This window comes from Coenobita brevimanus, chromosome 84, assembly GCF_032717465.1.
Source record: "Coenobita brevimanus isolate Jiangsu-jjx chromosome 84, ASM3271746v2, whole genome shotgun sequence".
Classification (NCBI taxonomy): Eukaryota; Metazoa; Arthropoda; class Malacostraca; order Decapoda; family Coenobitidae; genus Coenobita; species Coenobita brevimanus.
The window spans coordinates 43084687-43108459 of NC_137037.1; the positions used below are offsets into that span (position 1 = coordinate 43084687).

At 40.1% G+C, this 23773-nt stretch overlaps 1 protein-coding gene across 3 annotated transcripts in view; it reads left to right on the forward strand.

Annotated features, from left to right (window-relative positions):
- The window catches only part of LOC145410059 (sodium/calcium exchanger 1-like), a 238962-nt gene that overhangs the window by 162122 nt on the left and 53067 nt on the right, over positions 1 to 23773 (forward strand). For all 3 annotated transcript variants that reach the window (XM_080280273.1, XM_080280274.1, XM_080280275.1), the window contains exon 2: positions 21833 to 21924. In XM_080280273.1, the coding sequence (XP_080136399.1) occupies positions 21833 to 21924 (92 nt within the window). The remainder of the gene's footprint in view (positions 1 to 21832; positions 21925 to 23773) is intronic.

The following is a 23773-nucleotide window of genomic DNA, read 5'->3' on the forward strand; positions in this document are numbered from 1 at the left end:
CTCTACAGTTCACCATATAATAGCCTCCACATCCTCCTCCTCCTCTTCTTCAAGTCGCGTATGTCTTCTAAGATGTCATATAAGGTCTTACGTAAGAAGCTCTCTCTCTCTCTCTCTCTCCTTGTCCTTCCTTTTCCCCACTCCTTATCCTTCCTCATCCCCACCACACCCACTCACTCCAACCCCTCTTCCCTTCCCCTTCCCCTCCCCTCCCTTCCCCCTCCCCCTTTCCATTTACTCACCCCAACGTTCCCCTCCCTTCCCCCTTCTCCAATATCACCCAGCCTATACTTCCCCTTCTCCCCTTTCCCCACAACCCATCACCCCTTTCTCTCTTTTCTCTCTCCCTCTCTTCTCCCCTTCGCTTCCAATATCACTCCCCCTTCCTCCCATCTTCTCTCCCTTCCCCTCCCCTCTCTCTCTCTCTCTCTCCCTTCGTTCTTTTTTCTCTCTCACTCCCTTCTCCCCTCTCTTTCCCTTCCCCTCTCCTCTCCTGTTTCTCATCGTCCATCCCCTCACCTCATTCTCCTTTCCTCCCATCTCTTTCCCCATCCTTACCTCTCTCTCTCTCTCTCGCGAAAACACCCCTACCCATGAGAGAAAATTCAGAATAACTCGTGAGCCGCATCGCTAAGTTTAACATCATCCTTTCCCTCCCTCCTCCTTCCTTCCTTCCTTCTTCCACTTCCTCTTCTTCCTCCTCCTCATCATCATCATCGCCCTTCTTCTTCTTCCTCCTCCTCCTCATCATCATCATCATCGTCCTCCTTCTCCTCCTCCTCATCAACACCGTCCTCCTCCTCCTCTTCCTTCAATCTTCTTCCCCTTCGTCCTCCTCCTCCCTCTCCTCCTTTCTTCTTCTCCTTCCTCCCTTTCTTCTCCCCTCCTTCCCTCTCTCTCACCCCCTTCCCCTCACCAGACGCAACAACACCTCCACCGAAAAAAAAAAAAAAAAAAACAGTCTGCATACCCCGTGAGCTGCATCAGTAATGTGTACAGGGCTTGACAAAAAAACAAGAAAAACAAGAAAACAAAAGAAAAACAAAATGAAGGTGTCGCGGTTTTTTGGTGTGTGTTTTTTTTTACTTGTTTTATCTTCTTTTTCTTTTCCTCCTCCTCCTCTCCTCCTCCTTCTTCTTTTATCGACATTATTATTATTGTTATTATTATTATTAATTATTGTTATTATTATTTCATTTTTTCGCGGCATTTTATTATACATCGTCTTCACCTCTTCCTCCTTCTTTCTCTTCTCCTCCTCCTCCTTTTCTTCCTGTTTATTTTTCTGATACCCTCTTCCTCCTCCTCCTCCTCTTCTTCTTCTTCTTCTTCCTCCTCCTCCTCCTCTTCTCAAAGAATTTCCTTGATTCTGAGGTAGGGAGAAAAAGGGGAGGAGGGAGGAAAGAGGGAAAAGAATGGAGGAGGGAAGATGAGAGGAAAAGAGGGAGGAAAAAAGGAAGGTTGGAGGAAGGGAGGCGGGGAGCTGACAGTAGGAGAGGGGAAGGAGGAGGGAGGGAGGGAGAGAGAGAGAGAGAGAGAGAGAGAGAGAGAGAGAGAGAGAGAGAGAGAGAGAGAGAGAGAGAGAGAGAGAGAGAGAGAGAGAGAGAGAGAGAATGCATGATGGATGAGAGCGAGGGGGAAATGGAGAGAGAAAAACAACAGTGAGATGAACGATGGAGGGGATACACAGACTGACTGATAGATAGATGAATGGATGAGTAGACAGACTGATAGATGAATGGATGAGTAGACAGACTGATAGATGAATGGATGAGTAGATAGACTGATAGATGAATGGATGAGTAGACAGACTGATAGATAGATGAATGGATGAGTAGACTGACTGATAGATAGATGAATGGATGAGTAGACTGACTGATAGATGAATGGATGAGTAGACTGACTGATAGATAGATGAATGGATGAGTAGACAGACTGATAGATAGATGAATGGATGAGTAGACTGACTGATAGATAGATGAATGGATGAGTAGACTGACTGATAGATAGATGAATGGATGAGTAGACTGACTGATAGATGAATGGATGAGTAGACTGACTGATAGATAGATGAATGGATGAGTAGACTGACTGATAGATAGATGAATGGATGAGTAGACTGACTGATAGATAGATGAATGGATGAGTAGACTGACTGATAGATAGATGAATGGATGAGTAGACTGACTGATAGATAGATGAACGGATGAGTAGACTGACTGATAGATAGATGAATGGATGAGTAGACTGACTGATAGATAGATGAATGGATGAGTAGACTGACTGATAGATAGATGAATGGATGAGTAGACTGACTGATAGATAGATGAATGGATGAGTAGACTGACTGATAGATAGATGAATGGATGAGTAGACTGACTGATAGATAGATGAATGGATGAGTAGACTGACTGACAGATAGATGAATGGATGAGCAGACTGACTGATAGATAGATGAATGGATGAGCAGACTGACTGATAGATAGATGAATGGATGAGTAGACTGACTGATAGATAGATGAATGGATGAGTAGACTGACTGATAGATAGATGAATGGATGAGTAGACTGACTGATAGACAGATGAATGGATGAGTAGACTGACTGATAGATAGATGAATGGATGAGTAGACTGACTGATAGATAGATGAATGGATGAGTAGACTGACTGATAGATAGATGAATGGATGAGTAGACTGACTGATAGATAGATGAATGGATGAGTAGACTGACTGATAGATAGATGAATGGATGAGTAGACAGACTGATAGATAGATGAATGGATGAGTAGACTGACTGATAGATAGATGAATGGATGAGTAGACTGACTGATAGATAGATGAATGGATGAGTAGACTGACTGATAGATAGATGAATGGATGAGTAGACTGACTGATAGATAGATGAATGGATGAGTAGACTGACTGATAGATAGATGAATGGATGAGTAGACTGACTGATAGATAGATGAATGGATGAGTAGACTGACTGATAGATGAATGGATGAGTAGACTGACTGATAGATAGATGAATGGATGAGTAGACAGACTGATAGATGAATGGATGAGTAGACTGACTGATAGATAGATGAATGGATGAGTAGACAGACTGATAGATAGATGAATGGATGAGTAGACTGACTGATAGATAGATGAATGGATGAGTAGACTGACTGATAGATAGATGAATGGATGAGTAGACTGACTGATAGATGAATGGATGAGTAGACAGACTGATAGATGAATGGATGAGTAGACAGACTGATAGATAGATGAATGGATGAGTAGACTGACTGATAGATGAATGGATGAGTAGACAGACTGATAGATGAATGGATGAGTAGACTGACTGATAGATGAATGGATGAGTAGACTGACTGATAGATAGATGAATGGATGAGTAGACAGACTGATAGATAGATGAATGGATGAGTAGACAGACTGATAGACGAATGGATGAGTAGACTGACTGATAGATGAATGGATGAGTAGACTGACTGATAGATAGATGAATGGATGAGTAGACAGACTGATAGATGAATGGATGAGTAGACAGACTGATAGATGAATGGATGAGTAGACTGACTGATAGATGAATGGATGAGTAGACTGACTGATAGATGAATGGATGAGTAGACTGACTGATAGATGAATGGATGAGTAGACAGACTGATAGATGAATGGATGAGTAGACTGACTGATAGATGAATGGATGAGTAGACAGACTGACAAATAGATGAATGGATAAGTAGATACTGATAGACAGATGAATGATTAGGTAGACTGACTGACAGATAGACGAACAGATGAATGAATGAGCGAATGCGGTATGTAAGTAGGTAGGTAGGTAGGTATGAAGGAAGGAAGGAAGGAAGGAAGGAAGGATGGAAGGAAGGTTAGCTGGTAGGTAGGTAGATAGATAAACACAGACCAGCAGGTAAGTAGGTAGGTAAGTAATGGGTAGGTAGGGAAGGAAAACTGATAGACAGGTAGGCAGTTAGGTAATGAGGTATGGCAGGTGGGTAGATAGATAAAAGTAGATAGGACAGGTAGACAGGCTGGTTAGGCAGGAGGGTAGGTAAGGTAGGTAGGCTAATAATCACATACTGTAGGAAGGTACGTATGAAGGTAGGCAGGTAGACGTAAGTAGATACAGTACGCAGGAAGGTAAGTAGGTAAGTAGGCAGACAGATAGATATAGTGACAGATATTAACTGAAGACAATGATAGAATGACCAAACAAGCAATTATATACACAGATAGATACAAGGATAGACTTATGATTGATGGTTAGAAGGATGAAAGGATGAAGATATAAACAGACTAATGTGTATCTATCTATCTATCTATCTATCCATCCACCCATCCATCCATTTATCCATCCATCTATCTACACGTGTCTATATATATGGATAGATAGATAAACAGACGGATAAATAGATAGACAGACATGTATATATAAACTGATATATCGAAAGCTACAAATATAGATGAATGGATGGATGAAAGAATGAATGAATGCATGGATGGATGATTTAATGGATGAATAAACAGAGAAATGTAGACAGATAATTACAGACGAGATGAATGAACAGATGAATGGAAGGATGGTTGGATGGAGTGAGGGAGGGCTGAAAGTAAAAGAGAGAGAGGGGCGATGGGGAGGAGTGGGGAGTGGGGAGAAGGGAGTCGGGTAGCAGATGGGGAGGGGAGGGGAAGGTATCAAAGTGACCTGAAAACTAATAACATCACCACCACTACAACACACACCTCCCCTCCCTCTCTCTCTCTCTCCCCTTCTCATCTTTCATCCAGCTCCTCCCTTCCTCTCCACTTTCCTCTCTTCCCTTCCCATCTCTCTCTCTCTCTCTTACCTTCCCTCACTCCTTTTTCCCTTATCCCTCCTCTTTAATCCAATTTTCCTTTCCTTTATCCTCCTTTCCCTACCCTTCCCTTCCTTTCCCATTCTTTCCCTTACTTCTTTTCTTAATTTCCTCCATCTCCTTCCTCCTCCTCCCTTCTCTCCTCCTCTCAAATTTTCTCTTTTCTTTCCTCTCTGTTCTCTTTTACCTCTCCGTTCCTTCTCTCTTTCTCCCCTCTCTCCTCTCCCCTATACTATCATTCATCTTCCCTTTCCCTTCTTTTCTCCTCCTCTCATCCCCTTCCACTCCCCCCCCCCTCTCTCTCTGATCCGATAAATTCTGAGTGAAAAGTTTGAGAGAAAATAACATATTTTCCTTAAGGTGTCTGCAATTTAAAGCGTGGTACATACCGGGTAAAGAAAATACAGGTAGATAGATAGGTAGATAGATAGACAGACAGACAGACATACAGAAACACAGACAGGCAGACAGAGAGATAGACAGCGATAAGAGCCAGACACAGACAGGTATACGGACAGACAGACAGACATAGAGAAACAGACAGGCAAACAGACAGACAGACAGAGAGATAGAACCAGACACAGACGTATATATAGACAGAAACACATAGACAGACAGATAGATAAACAGATAGACAGAGAAAAATAATTGCCTATAAAGATTGTCAATAAATTAAAAGTAACAAAAATTGAAAGAGAGAGAGAGAGAGAGAGAGAGAGAGAGAGAGTAAACACGCTGACCTTTCCCCAGTGATAGCATTTCCCCACCTCGCCTTCTTAACACAGGGCCCGCACGCACGCACGCACACACTTATTCTCTCGCACTCACACGCACGCACTTGCCCTTTTTCCTGGTACTCACAAGAACACAGCTTTCTTCCCCACCCTCTCTCTCTCTCTCTCTCCCCCCCCTCCTTTTCATTTATCTCTACCCCCCTCTCTTCCCTTTCTTTCCTCCAATTCCCCTCCTCACCCTCCCTTCTCCTCCTCCCTCCCCTCTCTCTCTTTCTCCTCCCCTCTTTCCCTTTCCTCCCCTTTATCTCCATCCCCTCTCCTTAATCTCCTTCCGCCTCCCTCTCCCTCCTCCTCCCTCTCCCTCTCCCTCCTCTTCCTCCCCTCCCCTCCCCTGATCTTGTGAAAAGCTTTGCAACAAGAAGACTGCAAGGCCTTAAGGGTGTTGCAAGAGGGAGGGGAGGGGAGGGGAGGGGAGGGAGAGAGAGGGAGGAAGAGGGAGAGAATAAGACAGGAAGGGATAAGAGTGAGAAGGATATGGGAGAAAGGAGAGGGATGATCGAGGGGGATGGGATAGGATGGGATGTGAGAGAGAGAGAGAGAGAGAGAGAGAGAGAGAGAGAGAGAGAGAGAGAGAGAGAGAGATTTAAAATTTTCATCACAGCATTATTCTTACTAAAACCACAGCATTCATCCCTTCCCCCCCCCTCTCCCTCTTTCTCTCTCTCAAGACGCCAATATACCTCCCTGTCTCTCCGCCGTCTTATCTTCCTCTTCTCTCATATACCTCACTCTCCTCCTCCTCTTTCTTATCTCCCTCCTCTTCCTCCTCCTCCTACTCCTCTCTTATCCTTCTCCTTCCAAGGTTCATGGAGGAGGAGGAGGAGGAGGAGGAGGAGGAGGAGGAGGAAACGAAGACGAAGAAGAAGAGGAAGAGGAGGAGGAGGAGAAGGAGAGAAGGAAGTGGAGGAGAAAGAAATCCTTCCCTTTTACTTCTTGAGCAAAAAGGCAACGTGAAAGAATTTACATAACACGATAATGGATATGTCTTGTCCACACACACACACACACACACACACACACACACACACACACACACACACACACACACACACACACATCCCTAAACATAACACAGTCTTAAAAATCATGCACATAAACGAAATACACACAGATAGCTTAATACCGACACAAGCACATGCACAGAAGATACACACACACACACACACACACACACACACACACACACACACACACACACCTAAACATGACACAGTCTTAAAAATCAAACACATAAACGAAATACACACAGATAGCTTAATACCGACACAAGCACATGCACAGAAGATACACACACACACACACACACACACACACCTAAACATGACACAGTCTTAAAAATCAAACACATAAACGAAATACACACAGTTAGCTTAATACCGACACAAGCACATGCACAGAAGATACACACACACACACACACATACACACACACACACACACACACACAGCCCAAGAAAAATATAACAAAAAAAGAAAATCCTATCTGAGTTTTTGCATTGTACAGTACCAGGAATATACAGGGCTACAAATCATCTCTCTCTCTCTCTCTCTCTCTCTCTCTCTCTCTCTGTCAAACCTGTGACTTTAAAACTATTTCTCTTTCTTTCCAGGTAAGTAAATCAACAACAACAACAACAACAACAGTGGGATCCGTGGTTTGTGAGTATTGATGTAATGAAGAAAAAGGTATATGAATCTCTCTCTCTCTCTCTCTCTCTCAAAAAGTAGGCGTAGCAATAGCAGAATTATTATTATTATTATTATTATTATTATTATTATTATTATTATTGTTACCATTATTATAGGCAGCAGTGGTGGTGGTGGTGGTGGTGGTGGTGGTGGTAGTAGTAGAATTATAGTATAAGAATTATAGTATAAGAATTATAGTATAAGAATTATAGTATAAGAATTATAGTATAAGAATTATAGTATAAGAAGTAGTAATATGAAGTATTAGGGAGTAGTAGCGGTGGTAGAAAATGTGGTTGTAGTGGTAGGTGGTAGTGGTAATAGTAAAGTAATAGTAACAGTATAGACACTGATGGTAGCAATAGTACAGCAGTAGAAGTAGATGTAGTAGTAGTAGTAGTAGTAGTAGTAGAAGTAGAAGTAGTAGTAGTAGAAGTAGTAGTAGCAGCAATACCAATGTGACCACCACAGACCACAAGGACGAGATTGCATGGGTATTTATGGGGCTCTTCACCCCTATAAGAGGGACCAACACTCTCAAGATTTATTTTATAGGAGAGAGAGAGAGAGAGAGAGAGAGAGAGAGAGAGAGAGAGAGAGAGAGAGAGAGAGAGAGAGAGAGAGAGAGAGAATTTCTAAATCCTGAAAGATGGGTGGCAGGAAAAATGATTAGATTTTTTCTTTGATTTTGTTTGTTTTTAAGCTTTTTTCATTTTCTTAGTTTTGTCTGCTTTACTTATTTTTTCATTGTTTTCTAGTAATGTTCCTGCTCTTTATTGTTTGTTTTTGTCTGCCTGTCTGTCTTGTTTTTCTTGTTTTTTCTTTGTTAGTCTTCCTGTCTGCGTATTTCCCTGTTTGTTAGTCCTCTGTTCGCTTGTTTGCTGTGTTTATCTGTCTATTCTTCATATTAATTCTGATTATTTAAATGGAAATCGAGTTTGAAAACATGAAAGTGAAAAGCGGTGTGAGGATACCGTAGAATTTTAAGTCTGTTTTTTTTTTTCTCTCTCTCTCTCTCTCTCCACTTCCTTCCACCTTCCATTTACATCTCCCATCTTCCTTGCCCTTTCTCTCAATTTCCCTCCACTTTCCTCCACTTACTTTGCTCTTTTATCCACTTCCTTCCACTTTCCTCCACCGTCTCTCCGCTCCTTCACTTTCTTCCACCTTCTCTCTACTTCCCTCCACGTTCTCTCTACTTGCCTCCACTTTCTCTCCATTCCCTCCACTTTCTCTCCATTCCCTCCAATTTCTCTCCAATCCCTCCACTTTTTCTCCACTTCCCTCTACTTTCTACGCAAATGAATGGATATGCGGTCCAGCCTGACTGTATTGGGTCGAGAGAGAGAGAGAGAGAGAGAGAGAGAGAGAATAGCTAACAAGGGAAGAAATCAGAACACACACACACACACACACACACACACACACACACACACCAAGAAAAGACGTACAAACACAGAAAAGTGAGAAAATACAGCCAACCAAAATGCCTAGGCGTCAATGGGTGTGAAATTCTGGCTAAAATCCCCGGCAATCCCGCCCTTATAGACCCATCCCATCCACACCATTACTGCCGCCACCACCATCACTATCACCGCCACCACTACAACTACCACCACCACCACCACCACTACTACTACTACTGCTACTACGGTACCATGCCCCCTGTTGCTGCTGTTACTACTGCACTACTACTACTATTAGCAACAATACTAACAATAATAATAATAATAATAATAATAATAATAATAATGTTTCGACTCTCTCCTTTACTACAACTAGTACTATAACTACTGCAACAGCTATATCAACTCTCCTGGTTTTACTACTACTACTACTACTACTACTATCACTACTACTACTATAACTAGTTCAACTACACTACCACAAAACCACCAGCCACCTCAACCACCACACCACCAATCACTACCACAACCATCTCCACCGCTACCACACTTTCCTACAACATCACCAATCACTACCACAACCATCACCACCGCTACCACACTTTCCTACCACACTACCAATCACTACAACTACCACAACCACTACCACACTGTCCTACCACACAATACCCTTACTACCACAACCATCACCACCACAACCACACTGTCCTACCACACCACCAATCACTACCACAACTACCACAACCACTACCACACAATACCCTTCCCTGTGGCAGATAACCCCGCAGTCCAACCCATTTCCATACCACAGCCTTGAAATTCAATCACGTTCTAACCCAATTTATTTTTCCCACCCCACTCTCCATAATTTAAAAATCATCTGTATTACTGGCGTTGTATTTACTGTGTTGCTACTAAACTTAATGACTGAGAGAGAGAAAGAGAGAGAGAGAGAGATTCAACACCAAATGGTTTGACACAGCCCCCATTCCTACCAACTGCCTTTACATAGATAGACAGACAGATAGATAAATAGATAGACGGATAGACAAAATGACAGACTGACTGACAGAGAGATATATATTTTCACTCCTCCTTCCCTGTCTTCTCAACATAAACCATACATAGGCTACCCCCTTCTTTTACTAATGTCATATAACAAACACATCACAAACCTGACCTCTATTAAACATACCCGTATATCTAGCTCTGACTATCATCTTCTTCCTGTCTCACATTATCAATCTTTATCCTCTATCTGGAATATTAACCCTCCTCTTGCCTATGACTATCAATCTTTCTCCGATCTCACGTACACTACGACACAACATAATTTCCAAACTTCACGCCACATCTAAACCAAAAAAATAAATAGTTCATATATTCTTCCCACATTTTCGGCTTCCAATGTTTACCTGCTCTTTTACATCAACAATACCAAGCTTTTTTTTTTTTTTTACTTAACATTTAGATTTAATTTCTGTCCATCTATCTTTATCTTCCTATCGATCACTTCGAAGTCTCTCCTGTGTGTGTGTGTGTGTGTGTGTGTGTGTGTGTGTGTGTGTGTGTGTGTGTGTGTGTGTGTGTGTGTGTGTGTGTGTGTGTGTGTGTGTGTGTGCTTTATTTATTCAACATACACATAACCTACCAATACATATCAACCTCTTCACTTTTAGATAGCCAATAAACTATGCAGACGCGTTTCACTGGATCCATTACTCAGCTTTCTTACTTTCTCTCTCTCTCTCTCTCTCGTGTGTGTGTGTGTGTGTGTGTGTGTGTGTGTGTGTGTGTGTGTGTGAGAGAGAGAAAGAGAGAGAGAGAGAGAGAGAGAGAGAGAGAGAGAGAGAGAGAGTATACTGACGTAGGGCTATCAGCAATAAGACACACACTTGCCTTGTCACACCTACACTCACACCAACACACGTACTCTCCTACACACACACACACACACACACACACAAACCTAGACCTTCTTTACCCAATATACGCACATACTGTACATAAATACATACATACACGTACACATTAAACAAAAACATACCAAATACTTTATGTACACACACCATCGTACAGATACACATAGACATACCCACGAACACATACACACGTACACTCACTCTCATACACATACACACAGGCTCTAGTCACTAATATACGTTCATACACAACCATGTACACGTACTCATACACCCAAGCACACATCCACCTACTTGAATCTACGTACACACTCATGATACACATACACACACACGCACCCACAAGTTCATACACCCGCATACACACATCCATGTACACGCCCAACTCCCACAACTTTCTTTAACATTTCTGCTGCTTTCTTACCTCCTCCTCTCACGCCAGTGCGCTATTTTTGCTCTAATTCCCCCTCCTCTCTCTCTCTCTCTCTCTCTCATACAACCTACATGATTTCATTCTCATTTCTTCTCATCTATTCCTCCACCTCTCTCTCTCTCTAGATCTACCTACCTATCTATCTATCTATTACACACACTCTCTCTCTCTCTCCCTCCTAATGCCGCAATGGGTATAAGGGGAGAACACAGATGGTTTTGAGAGAGAGAGAGAGAGAGAGAGAGAGTCTTAATCTTTATCCTCTCCCAAACCTCTTCACTCATCTCTATCCATCCTTTCTTACTCTTAACCAACCAATACCCACCCAACCTATTCCTCCTCGTCCTTCCAACTCAAAATTATTCACCAATTCCTACTCACTCACCAAATCCATCTCTCCCTGACTCGTATTCTCGTCAGTGGTGGAAGCTCCCTAACACCTCTTCCTGAGCGATTTATTTTGTTCATTACACCTAACCGTTCTCTTCTGTTACTTAAAATTCTTCTACACTCATATCCAAAAATAAATCGCTAAGGAAGAGGTGTCAGGGAGCTTCCTTACCCGATGAGATAACGGACGCCTGTCACTCACCACTCACTCATTCCTATTCACCCATTCCATCACTGCTATTCATCTTTGTTAGTCATACACACCATGATTTATTCTCACTCATTCATCCATCCTTACTCACTCATTAAACTACTACTACTCATTCATTCTCACTCATTCACTCACTTCCGGCCATTCATTCCTACTCGCCTACTCAATTCTTATTCACTCATCCCAGCGCAAATAAACCCGTACTACAGATGACATTGTTGGCTTTAATATAGACACACTTTCCATCAATAACAAACACGAAAATACTAAGGAGTAATGGGCAGAATAAATCGCAAAGGAAAGAGTGTTACGAAATCTCCAAAGCCATCTAGAATACGACCCCAGTACTCATTCCTACCCATTAACTAACCTCTTGAATCAGATGACTTTATTATTCATTTATTTTTTTATTTTTTTGCTACCTCTAGATGAAGGTGGTAAGTGGGGCGACTACCATCCACTCACTGGACGTAATGTTGCCTACTTCTTCCTTCATCTTTTCTGTCGTTTTCTGTGCCTGCCCTCCTTCGGCTGTATAACCAGGCAGCCCCACCGCTCAGCTGTATCAGTGCCACCACTAGAAGGCACCCCGGTTTAGTACGTCATCGGAAGAGTAACCCATTCTCACCCATCCACCTCCCTCCTTCCCTCCCTCCCTCTCTCTCTCTCTCTCTCTCAACGAATCATCTAAACTGTCAGATTGGAAACTCTGGCAAAACTCCCGTGATGTAAGATCCCTCCAATAGATGGCTCTGAGAAAATTCCAAAGCCTCCTTCCCTTAAACTACCTCATGAAATATTCGGGGAGGGTGGAGTGGGGGGCGAGCAAATATTGGAGGGAGGAGGAAGAGGAGAGGGGAGAGAGGGAGCTGGGGACTGAGGATGAGAATGAGGAGGAGGAACGGTGAGCAGAGAGAGGTGAGGAGGAGGAGGGAGAGGAGGAAGGAAGGGGAGAGACGGAGGAGGAGGAGGAGGAGGAGGAGGAGGAGGAGGAGGACGAGGAAGGGAGGGGAGAGACAGGCAGAGGAAAAAGAGGAAAGGAGGAGAGAGAAAGAGAGGAGGAGGAGGAGAGGAGGGAGAGAGTGAGGAGGGGAATGGGCGGAGAAAAACAAACAAAAAGGCACTTGATAGAAATTGGAAATGCGAAAAACAAGTGAGAGAGAGAGAGAGAGAGAGAGAGAGAGAGACAGACAGACAGACATACAGACAGACAGACCCCAAAATAGTTCAACCTGGGAAAAAAAAAATGTACTCTCTCCCCGCACCTAAACTACACCACTCGGAGCCTCTGTTCGTCCTGGGAATATCTGCTTTAAATATTGTGTCTCCTTCTGCCTCTCTCACTCCCCCTCCCCCTACTTACCTGGGCCGCCTACTTACCTGAACTGACTACTTACCTGCCTACCTACCTATCCTGCCTCCCTCCCTACTTACCTACCAACTGTACCTAATTACTTATCATACCTACATATCTCCTTATACTATCTACCATCTTACCTTCCATTCCTTCCTACCTATCTACCCAACTGTCTACTTATCTTGCCTTCCACCCTCTCTACCTACCTACCTGCCTGCCTGTCTACTAACTCTGCCTTCTTCCCAACCTCCCTCCCTCACTCCCTACTTACCCTGCCTTCCTTATTCCTAACCTACCTACCACACTCACCTACCTACTTACGTCTCTCTCTCTCTCTCTCTCTCACACACACACACACACACACACACACACACACACACACACACACACACACACACACACACAAAATGACTAGAAATCCCTGGGTCCTCTCCTGTAAACGCCTTTCCCCTTTCCATCCTGAATTATGCCGGTCTGGTGTTAACGCCATCCTAGTGGAGAGGTCCGGGACTACACTGAACCAACCACGAGGGCACATTCTCGTGGACCTAGGCATCATCATCATCAATCATCGCCTATCAATCCACGTATTCATCCTGCTGTCTTCATTTCTCTTCTATTTACGCTTCTATATATACAGGATGTGCCGGAAGTTGACAGAGAGAGAGAGAGAGAGAGAGAGAGAGAGAGAGATTCTAGCTAAGAAGATCCCCGGCTCTACATGTTTACTTGATGGCTCGGTGCAGTCACAAGGGCGGGACAATGTGACTACCAGGGGATGAAGGCCACTCACACCCCACACCTACAGCTCGGGGGATGTCTTGCAACCACGAATTAATACCAAGGTTATTGAGTCTGCCCAGTTCCGTCAGATGAAAACAAACTCACTACGGTCAGAACACAAACATCTACACCACCAAAATTTTGTCTTATACTGCCGCCATGCCATACCCTTCAGTATATATGAGAAAATAAAAGATAAATAAATAAAAGACAATAAATAAATCAGATACACAGAAAATAAACTAAAAAAATACAATAATAATCCCTTCACAACGACGATTTTCTTCATTTCTTTTTACTGCCAATGTTTTTCTCCATTTCTTTTTACTGTCATGCGATTATATGGAGCGTACCGGCCTCTCGTACTGAAGGGTTTAATTCCGAATAATGACCGCCGTGATTTGCCCGGGATTCGAACCAGCGACCACACAATTACGGGTTCAGTAATATTACCGCTGTTCCACTGATCCCCTCAGGCCCCTCTTCCATACTTATTTTTATCCTCCTCCTTCACCTCCCTTTTTAGTCTGAATTCTCTCTCTCTCTCTCTCTCGTCTGTTTACCCTTCTCATCCCCTCCTGACACTCAATCAGCACATACAGACAGACAGACAGACAGGCAGGGGACAACACTCCAAGCACCGTTTACACAACACTGCATCTCTCTCTCTCTCTCTCTCCTTATACCGTATCAAAGTTTCCTCGTAATCTCCCTCTCTCAAGAACATATTAAAGTTTCCTCAATATCCCCCCCCTCTCTCCCTCTCTCTCTCACACACACACACACACACACACACACACACAGGGCGTCCTCTCGCTCTTTAAATACTTGTTTATTCATAGTAGTCCTCTCTATTTTTCCATCTACTTCCCACTTTTAAAAATATCCCGTTTTCCTTGACCTATGTACCATAACTCGCTATAATTAACGTACACAAACCCTACCTCAATAACGCGTAAATATTGTAATTATACCATGCTGATACCTTATATACACTCTCAAGCCTCTATAATACCTGGGCAGACACGTACTGACAGAGGGGAGGAACCAGAAATACGATAATACTGAAAATCTTATATCAATGTGGATATCGTACCCTTTAAAACGAATCCAACACCTTTACAACGAATCCAACACCTTTACACACATAGTCTTCCATGTATAAGGTATTCAATTCTTCGGTACGATATGAAATCTTTGACGTGCATGGAGAGACACGCACAGACAAGGATGCAAAGCCGAAGATTATTGTGAAGGTTACAGTTAATGGTTTAAATCCCCTGAGAGAGAGAGAGAGAGAGAGAGAGAGAGAGAGAATGGAACAACAGATTTCGGAAATAACTTTTATATTTTATTTATTTATTTATTTTTTTGCTCGACACGTTAAGTATGTCATGCAATTACCTGCCACTGTTCCACCAATTTGCTATGCTATTTTTAACACTGTACCTCACGTTTACACAAATGGACAATTCTGGGCCGCTCTTCTTATATCTGTTTCTCCCCCTGACTACGACCTCATCTCTTTTGAAACGAGTATGTCCAGGCAACTAAATGGAATGGGATTTGATCTCTGCATAAAAAGCAATCACTACTCACTTATCTTTGTGTGTGTGTGTGTGTGTGTGTGTGTGTGTGTGTGTGTGTGTGTGTGTGTGTGTGTGTGTAAAAATACATACCGTACCGGTACAGGGATAATAACCTAAAATTCTCTCTCTCTCTCTCTCTCTCTCTCTCTCTCTCTCTCATTCCACATAACCATATCACTTACCGAATGCAAAACTGCCCATAAAGAGAGACCCCGTTCTCTCTCTCTCTCTCTCTAACATAACCACTTCCGCAAAATTACCAGGAAAAACGCACAAAACGACCACATCTTCACTAAAACAACCACGCGAATCATATTTTTTTTTCCCCAACTGCTGACCGCTCGTGCAATCATTACGGAAAAACACACAAAAAAACACACCCGCTAATTATATTCTTTTCCGCTCAAGCTTGTGGGTCTTGCGGAAAAGATTATTAATTTTTGCAAAAATACAGTACACACCAAACGCTCAGAAAAACTTTAGTGAGGGAAAAAGGATAGTGAAATTGGTAGCATGATAAGGAGGACAAGGATAATGATGTGTGGTGATGGTGGTGGTGGTAAAACGATGACCATGATGATAATTTTGTGGTGCAATAATGGGGAAAATACTGAATGACATGCAGGTTTGGCATGAGTTAAAACAGCAACTTTTGTGACATTAACCGCGTCATAACTGTCAAGAATGGTAAAAAAAAAAAATACTGACGTGCAATTTTATTTAGACGCGTCATAAATGTACGAAATGCATACTTTAATGTACCGTTTTATTTATTTACTTATCTATTATAAAAACGATGCACAAGAAAACATTTATTTTCTTACATACCGTAAATACTAAATATAAAGCTAAGGTAACCCACAACGAGATGCAGTTGTGTGATTCTTTAAATCAACTAAAATCATAAAAAGCTGCGGCGGGTACGAGGCTTAAGAGGTGAGTATGTGAATAAAATCATTAAGAAGTGTGTCACGAAAAAAGTAAAGATTTCAGCTCTTGAGATTTAATGTTTATTTAGTTTTTTAAGTCTTCAGGAATATCAAGATATTTATTTAAAATTTATTTTTGATTTTCAAAAATTAATGGGAAACTGACTACCGGTATATTTAAGATAATCTTGGCAGTGCTATACATCGTATGAATTTACTTGATTATATACTTCTCCATCAAACCAGGAATAGTGTTATGTTCATTTTATCTTTCCATAAATAGCCTTTACAACTAATTAATGTAATACCGGTAATTTGTTTTAATACCATCCAGTTATATTGTAATGAAGGCTTGCTCTTAAGTAATACAATTCAGTTTTACTTGTCCTGATCTGACAGCAATACCGGTACATTTTAGTTTTACTTGTCCTTGTCTGACATCAATACATGTTAGTTTTACTTGTCCTTATCTGACATCAATACATTATAGTTTCATTTGTCCTTCTCTGACAAACACATTTTTAGTTTTAACTACTTGCCCTGATCTGACATCAATACATTTTAGTTTTATTTGTCCTTATCTGACATCAATACGTTTTAGTTTAATATGTCTTTATCTGACATCAATACACATTAGTTTTACTTGTCCTTATGTGGCATTGATTCATTTCAGTTTTATTTGTCCTTAACTGACATCAATACATTTTAGTTTTATTTGTCCTTATCTGACATCAATACACATTAGTTTTACTTGTCCTTATCTGACATAATACAATTTGTCATTATCTTGCATCAATCTATTTTAGTTTTACTTGTCCTTACCTGACATCAATACATTTTAGTTTTACCTGTCCTTATCTGACATCAATACATTTTAGTTTTATTTGTCCTTATCTGACATCAATACATTTCAGTTTTACCTGTCCTTATCTGACATTAATACATTTTTTATCTACCCCAATCTAATATTAATAAACAGTATTGTGGGACACTGCCTGAAGCAGATGTTCATGCACTAATAATTTTTTTTCCCCCCAAATATACAGTACTTGAGTTATATTAGGTACCTCCGTGAATTCATAAATTTCACATTTATGACGTTCCTGGCATTTATGACATGATATAAACCACTGTCTTGTCACAAACAATTTATGACATGATTTTTTTTTTCAACGATGATGTTAAGGTGATACATAACAACAAGGGGACTGCATGAAATATACCAGCAGTCACAACGAAATATTATGCACATCTACATGGAAAGATCCGCTCTAAACTAAACACTATATTCACGAATTATCCTGCAAACATATTAACGTTTCAATAAGTACATTCATAAACCTGTACGGCGCTCTAATATTCACCTCGTAAAACAATACAAGGATAAATGTGCAGCTTAACACCTCCCACTTGTTATATAAAGCGATTCCTGGGTGTTTGGAGAGAGAGAGAGAGAGAGAGAGAGAGAGAGAGAGAGAGAGAGAACGTTAGTGTGTGTGTGTGTGTGAAATGAGTACCTTTGTTTTTATCTCTTTTTCTCCCTTACAGCTTAAAGCACATTTGTGTCCCTTTCCTCTAACATTTAAATAAAAAAAACTTCCGTACACCAGATTACAGGTGTCCTCCATTCACAATAAAAATCTGTAAGAGGATTAATATTGTATACGGTTGAAGGATGTTCAATGCTAATCGGTTTAATGAGGGTTACTGAGGTAGATAATTATGGAAATTTTTGCTACCGTTACTCAATTTCTCCATATTTCACGACCTACAATACAAAACGGCAACTATAAACTTCCCTTTCTATATCTGCATTCTGAAGAAGTAAGAAATTCCACACAAGAATATCTCAAATACCGCAGTTAACACTGGTACCATTTTCCTGATATTTTCTACCTAACTATATATATATATATATATATATATATATATATATATAGGTGTGTGTGTGTGCCACTCCACACCAACTCAACCTGAACTGAGAACTTTTCTCAGTTCATATTTTCTTGAAAAAATTCAGGAAAATTCTTCTATTTAATCCATGTACCCATGCAAAATCCTAAAGCTGGACTCCAAATAATTTTTCTAGTTATGAATATTTAAGTATGGCCAACAGGGCTACCGGTAAATTTTAATTTTTTAGCCATTTTTAATGTGTACTCTGAGCATCACCATCTGTTTATTCCTACCGAAATAAAATGAAATGTGCTCAGGACATAAAAAAAAAAAAAAACTAGGACTATTTTGTTGTTTAACTTGCACAGTGTGAAAATTAATCAAAGAAACCTTTTTTTCTTTTCCAAGCGAGAAGTCCTTACTTTTAAACAAGCAATATCTTAGTTTCCTGTGTTAAAAATATATATTTTATGAAGTATTATCATAGTTCTACCAAATCTATACGTTATTTGGTCATACATGAAAAACTTAGTGCTACAGAGGCAGCTAAATATGGCCTCGGAACCGAAAAAAACACTTTTTGGCAAGGTTTACTGTATATTCTCATGATGGATTATTCATATGTTTCAAACTTTTTCCTAGGAAAGTATATTTATTGCACTGAACACAAATGAATAATTCAAAGATGTTATATGATTTCTTCATTATTTAATAATATTTCAAAAACAAGTATTCATTCCTAACGGTGTCACTCACTGAATTATTTACCTTCTATGAAGAATAAAATGCAACAAATCACAACAGCAGAGTTTCATGAGCATGCATGTGGTATGTATGAAGAGTGTGTTCTGAGACAAAAGAAATCTTTTGGGATGTGTTGAGGTAGTGGATACGGTTGAGCTTCATGCGGCTATCAAAAGCTTTTTTTGCCTTGTTTTGAAAGTACGAGGCTCATAATCCTGCCAATTAAAATAGGTTTCCTAAGCAGCACATCATCCTTACCAGTTAACTTCTGTAGGTTATCAGGTAAGCTACAGTTCTTTTAAACTTGTTATTTATGGAATGTATGTCTTTGCTACCAACACAAGTGACATACCAGAGAAGTAAATAGTATTCAAATATACCGTTAATGAGACGCAATCGGTAGTAAGCCTCCTAAACTCGAAAGGAAATGGTAAGATGTCCCCAGAGAAATGTGACAATTTTGCAATCTCCTTTCCTCGTAGTTCCAGCAAAAACAAACTGTACTTGCAATAGGTAGTTAGTCATAACTGTCAGTGAATCCTGCCAAAGAAAGTCCCAGATAATTCGTACACCAGCCTCAATCATCCCATCGCCAAGAGAAAGAAATTACACCCCTTCCTATAACAGATATAATACTCACCCAGACAATTCCCACTTCCGCATCTCCTACACAATGCCGCCTCAATATTTCCGGCGGATTTACTGCCTCACCGTAACACTAGCCACCGCAAACACACTATTTTAAAAGAACAATGCACCACACCTGCCGTGCGCCATTAAACGTTTTACACGCTGGTGTATTTATGTCAGGGTTGTATTGACGAGGCATTGTTGCCCGATTTATTTTTCATGCTCAACTAGTTTTAGATAAATTGTACAAAGACTACGTAAAAATATTAAAGTTTTGTTTATTTATAATCTTACTTTAAAGTTAGGGCGTAGGCAGTGTATAAATATCTCTACATCTGTACATCCACTTTAACACAACATCACGTCAACAATCAAGGGAAATTATAGAAAACGTAGAAAGTAGCATCATATTTCTAGGTAAACTTAATTAATTCTCTTTATGCATCCCTAAACAAAAGCCATATTGTGCCATTTCAGCTGGTTTAATGATGTAAAAACATAATTTAAGAGTGTATGAAATTACACTGCATTCTCTGGTTTAATGATGCGAAAACAGCAAAATTAATTTGTGTGAGAATTTATACTGCATGCTCTGGTATAATGATGGGAAAACAACATAATTAATTTAGGAGTGTATGAAATTATACTGCATTCTCTGATTTAATGATGCGAAAACAACATAATTAAGAGTGTGTGAAATTATGCTGCCTTCTTTTTTACCGAAGAATATTTTGTAATCAACACAGACTTGTTTCTTTATTTCATATATGGCTTGTAAAATATAGACTATTCCTTATCCTCACAATAATATGAAAGGATGGAAACGACGTAGATTCTGTCTTTTAGATCATATTTAGTACATGATTTTGTGGAGAATGAAAGACTGACTAAGAGGGTGTATGTAGGTGAGGTGGAGGGAGGGAGAGGGAGGGGTAGACCGAGGATGAGGTGGAGGGATGGAGTTGAGAGGTATATGAGGGAGCGGGGGGTGAGTTGGGGGGAGGGGAGTCAAATGGTGGGTGACAGAGTGACTTGGAGGCGTTTTGTCTGCGGCCACCCTTTGCGGGATTAGGGCGTCGGGCTATAGATAGATAGATAGATTTAGCTACATATATTTCTAATGCTACTCCTATTATTTCGATTTACATATATCTACCCAGAAGTTATTCAGAATCGATATTTGAGGCTGCACATACTAACATTCCTATTACTGTATGGTTTTTCGTCATTTTGTGTATGCATTCCTATTTCATTTCTGTATCCCCACGTATTATGTGCATTTCAGTATTTTCAACGGAACACATTCATCCTTGCCCTATTGTACAGTATATTTCTTGTGTGTGTGTGTGTGTGTTACTCATGTTTATATTCTACTTTATTTGGTTTCTATCATATGCAAGTAGTTATTTATTTCCATTTCTGTAAACTTCCCACAGAACAAGAGCTGAAAATCATGTAAATCTTTCAAAATCAACCTCTCCTTTTTCAATCTGCTTATGTTTTCTAGTATTTTTATGTATATGCTGCTTTCCTTCTCATTTAGATAACCACTGTGCAAGACGTTCCGCGTGTTTAAGTTCGCTTTACTTCCTCTGTTCCTGTAACTGTATAAAACATTTCTATTATTTGTTTTTATATGCTTTTTTAGTTATATCTTTAGCAATTGCATAAAACGTTTCCATTTGTTTATGCTTTTTTTTATACCTATTTTCACAACTTCATAAAACGTTTCTTTTTTTATTTATATGCTGTTTTGTCTAAATATTTCTATCACAACTGCCTCAAACGTTTCTCTTTCTGTTTATATGCTGTTTTACTTACGTATTTCCATCACAATTGCCTCAAACTTTTCTTTTTCTGTTTATATGCTGTTTTATTTACTTATCTCCATCACAATTGACTAAAACGTTTCTCTCTGTGTTTATATGCTGTTTTGTTTACTTATCTCCATCACAATTGACTAAAACGTTTCTCTTTGTGTTTATATGCTAGTTATTTATCCATTTCCATCAAAACTGCCTAAAACGTTTCTATTTTCTCTGCCTATATGCCATTTTATTTCTCACTTCTATAACTACAACACAATACGTTTTGAATAACCCTCTTTCCTGTCTTTTTCTCTCCGTCTCCACAGGGCATAAAACAGACCACTAACTCACCTGTCTTTCCGCTCCACAGGCAGTACATCCAAATCCACATCATTGAGGAAGACAGCTACGAGAAGGATGTGCTTTTCTACCTGGACATCGGGGAGCCTATCGCCTGTGGAGGTACGGGGACGAAATTAGGGAAAAGGATATTACATAGGACAGGAAGAATTGGATATGTAGGTTAGCGAGTGGGATGAAGTATGTATGGATAATGGGGAAAAAAATATCAGGGAGGGAAATATTAGGGGAGGGAAATATTAGAAGAGAGAAATATTAGGAGGGGGAAATATTAGAAGGAAATATTAGGGGAGGGAAATACTAGGAGATGGAAATATTAGGAGATGGAAATATTAGATGGAAATATTAGGAAAGGGAATTATTAGGAGAGGGAAATATTAGGAGAGGGAAATATTAGGGGGGAGAAGTATTAGGGGAGGGAAATATTAGGAGAGGGAAATATTAGGAGGGGGAAATATTAAGGGAGGGAAATATTAGGAGAGGGAAATATTAGGAGGGAGAAATATTAGGGGAGGGAAATATTAGGAGAGGGAAATATTAGGAGGAGGAAATACTAGGAACAGGAAATATTAGGACAGGGAAATATTAGGAGAAAGAAGTATTAGGTGAAGACGAGGCTGCATACTGGAATGAATAATGAAAGTATACTGTACATTAAAACCATTAGAAGAAGAAGAAGGGAGAGGTAGGATAGAAGCTGGGATGAATAATGAAAAAAAAAAAAAAAGTAGGAGAGAAAGACGATAGTGACTGGAATGAATAATGAAAAGATATATTTAAAAATGGAGAGGACGGATGAGGCAGGAAGGATAGCGACTGCAGTGAATAATGTAAGAATAGATTAGGATAGCAATTGGAATGAATAATGGAAGGATATTTTTAAAACGCATTTGAGAGGATGGATAGCACACGTAGGATAGCGAGTGGAATGAATAATGTAGGAATTAAAATGTAAAAAAACGTGTAAGGATAGGATGAACAAGAGTAGGGGATTGAAACTGGAATGACCGTCGAGGTAAATTTAGAACTAATGTAGCTTTAGATCCAAATGAAAACACTTTAAAGAAATTAGAGAAAATTTTACTGGGACAGGAAGAAGAGGGAACAGTGTATAGTGACCGAAAAGTTAAGAAATTAAGACTATAAGACAACTAAGCAATGTTCATTTCGTGTTCACTGGAATGATCAAAAAAGATAAACTGTGTAACTGAGCCTAAAATGATGGGAGCACTAGGTCATGTTAGTATATCTAGACGTACTAAGAAAATAGGAAAAAAACAAGCGAAATAAATGCTAGGATACGAAAGCTGGAAGAATGAATATAATGAAAGTCGTGGGGTTAGAACCTGACAACTAGGTGAAGGAATCTGGGTACTGACGGTAAATGGAAGGACCGAGAGACGTAAAAAAGAAAAAATAACGTCATGAGTAAAAATTGTAGGTTAGTTAAAAAGACTGCTTAATGTAATGATAGATTTACTAGGCTAAAAAAAAAAAAAGTTATACACGGATATTTCAATGTAAAATGGGTGAAGGGCAAGCAAAAATGAAAAGAAAAAAAAGTACGGAGAGGAGGATAGCTAAATAATACAGGCATATTCCAGTGTAAAATGAGTGAAAGACATGAAAAAAAAAAAAAAATGCATGGAAAAGAGGACAGAGAAAGCTTGAGCAGTGTAAAGCGAATGGGATATTAAGTGACAATGAATCTACGTTTGAAGCTGAACTGAAAAAGGCTGAAAAAGACACCAGAATAGACATTAGACATTTTAAATAATATCAAGAATGGAAGAATAGGAAGGAGGGAACAGAAAACAACATGAATAGTGTAAGGGGAGATACGATTGCCAGGCTAAAAATATCTCTCTAAAATGAAAGGATCAAAACAAGAAGTAAAAACAAAAAAAGGCAGGAACGGAGGAAGAGGACGATAATTGAGTTGAAGATCAGA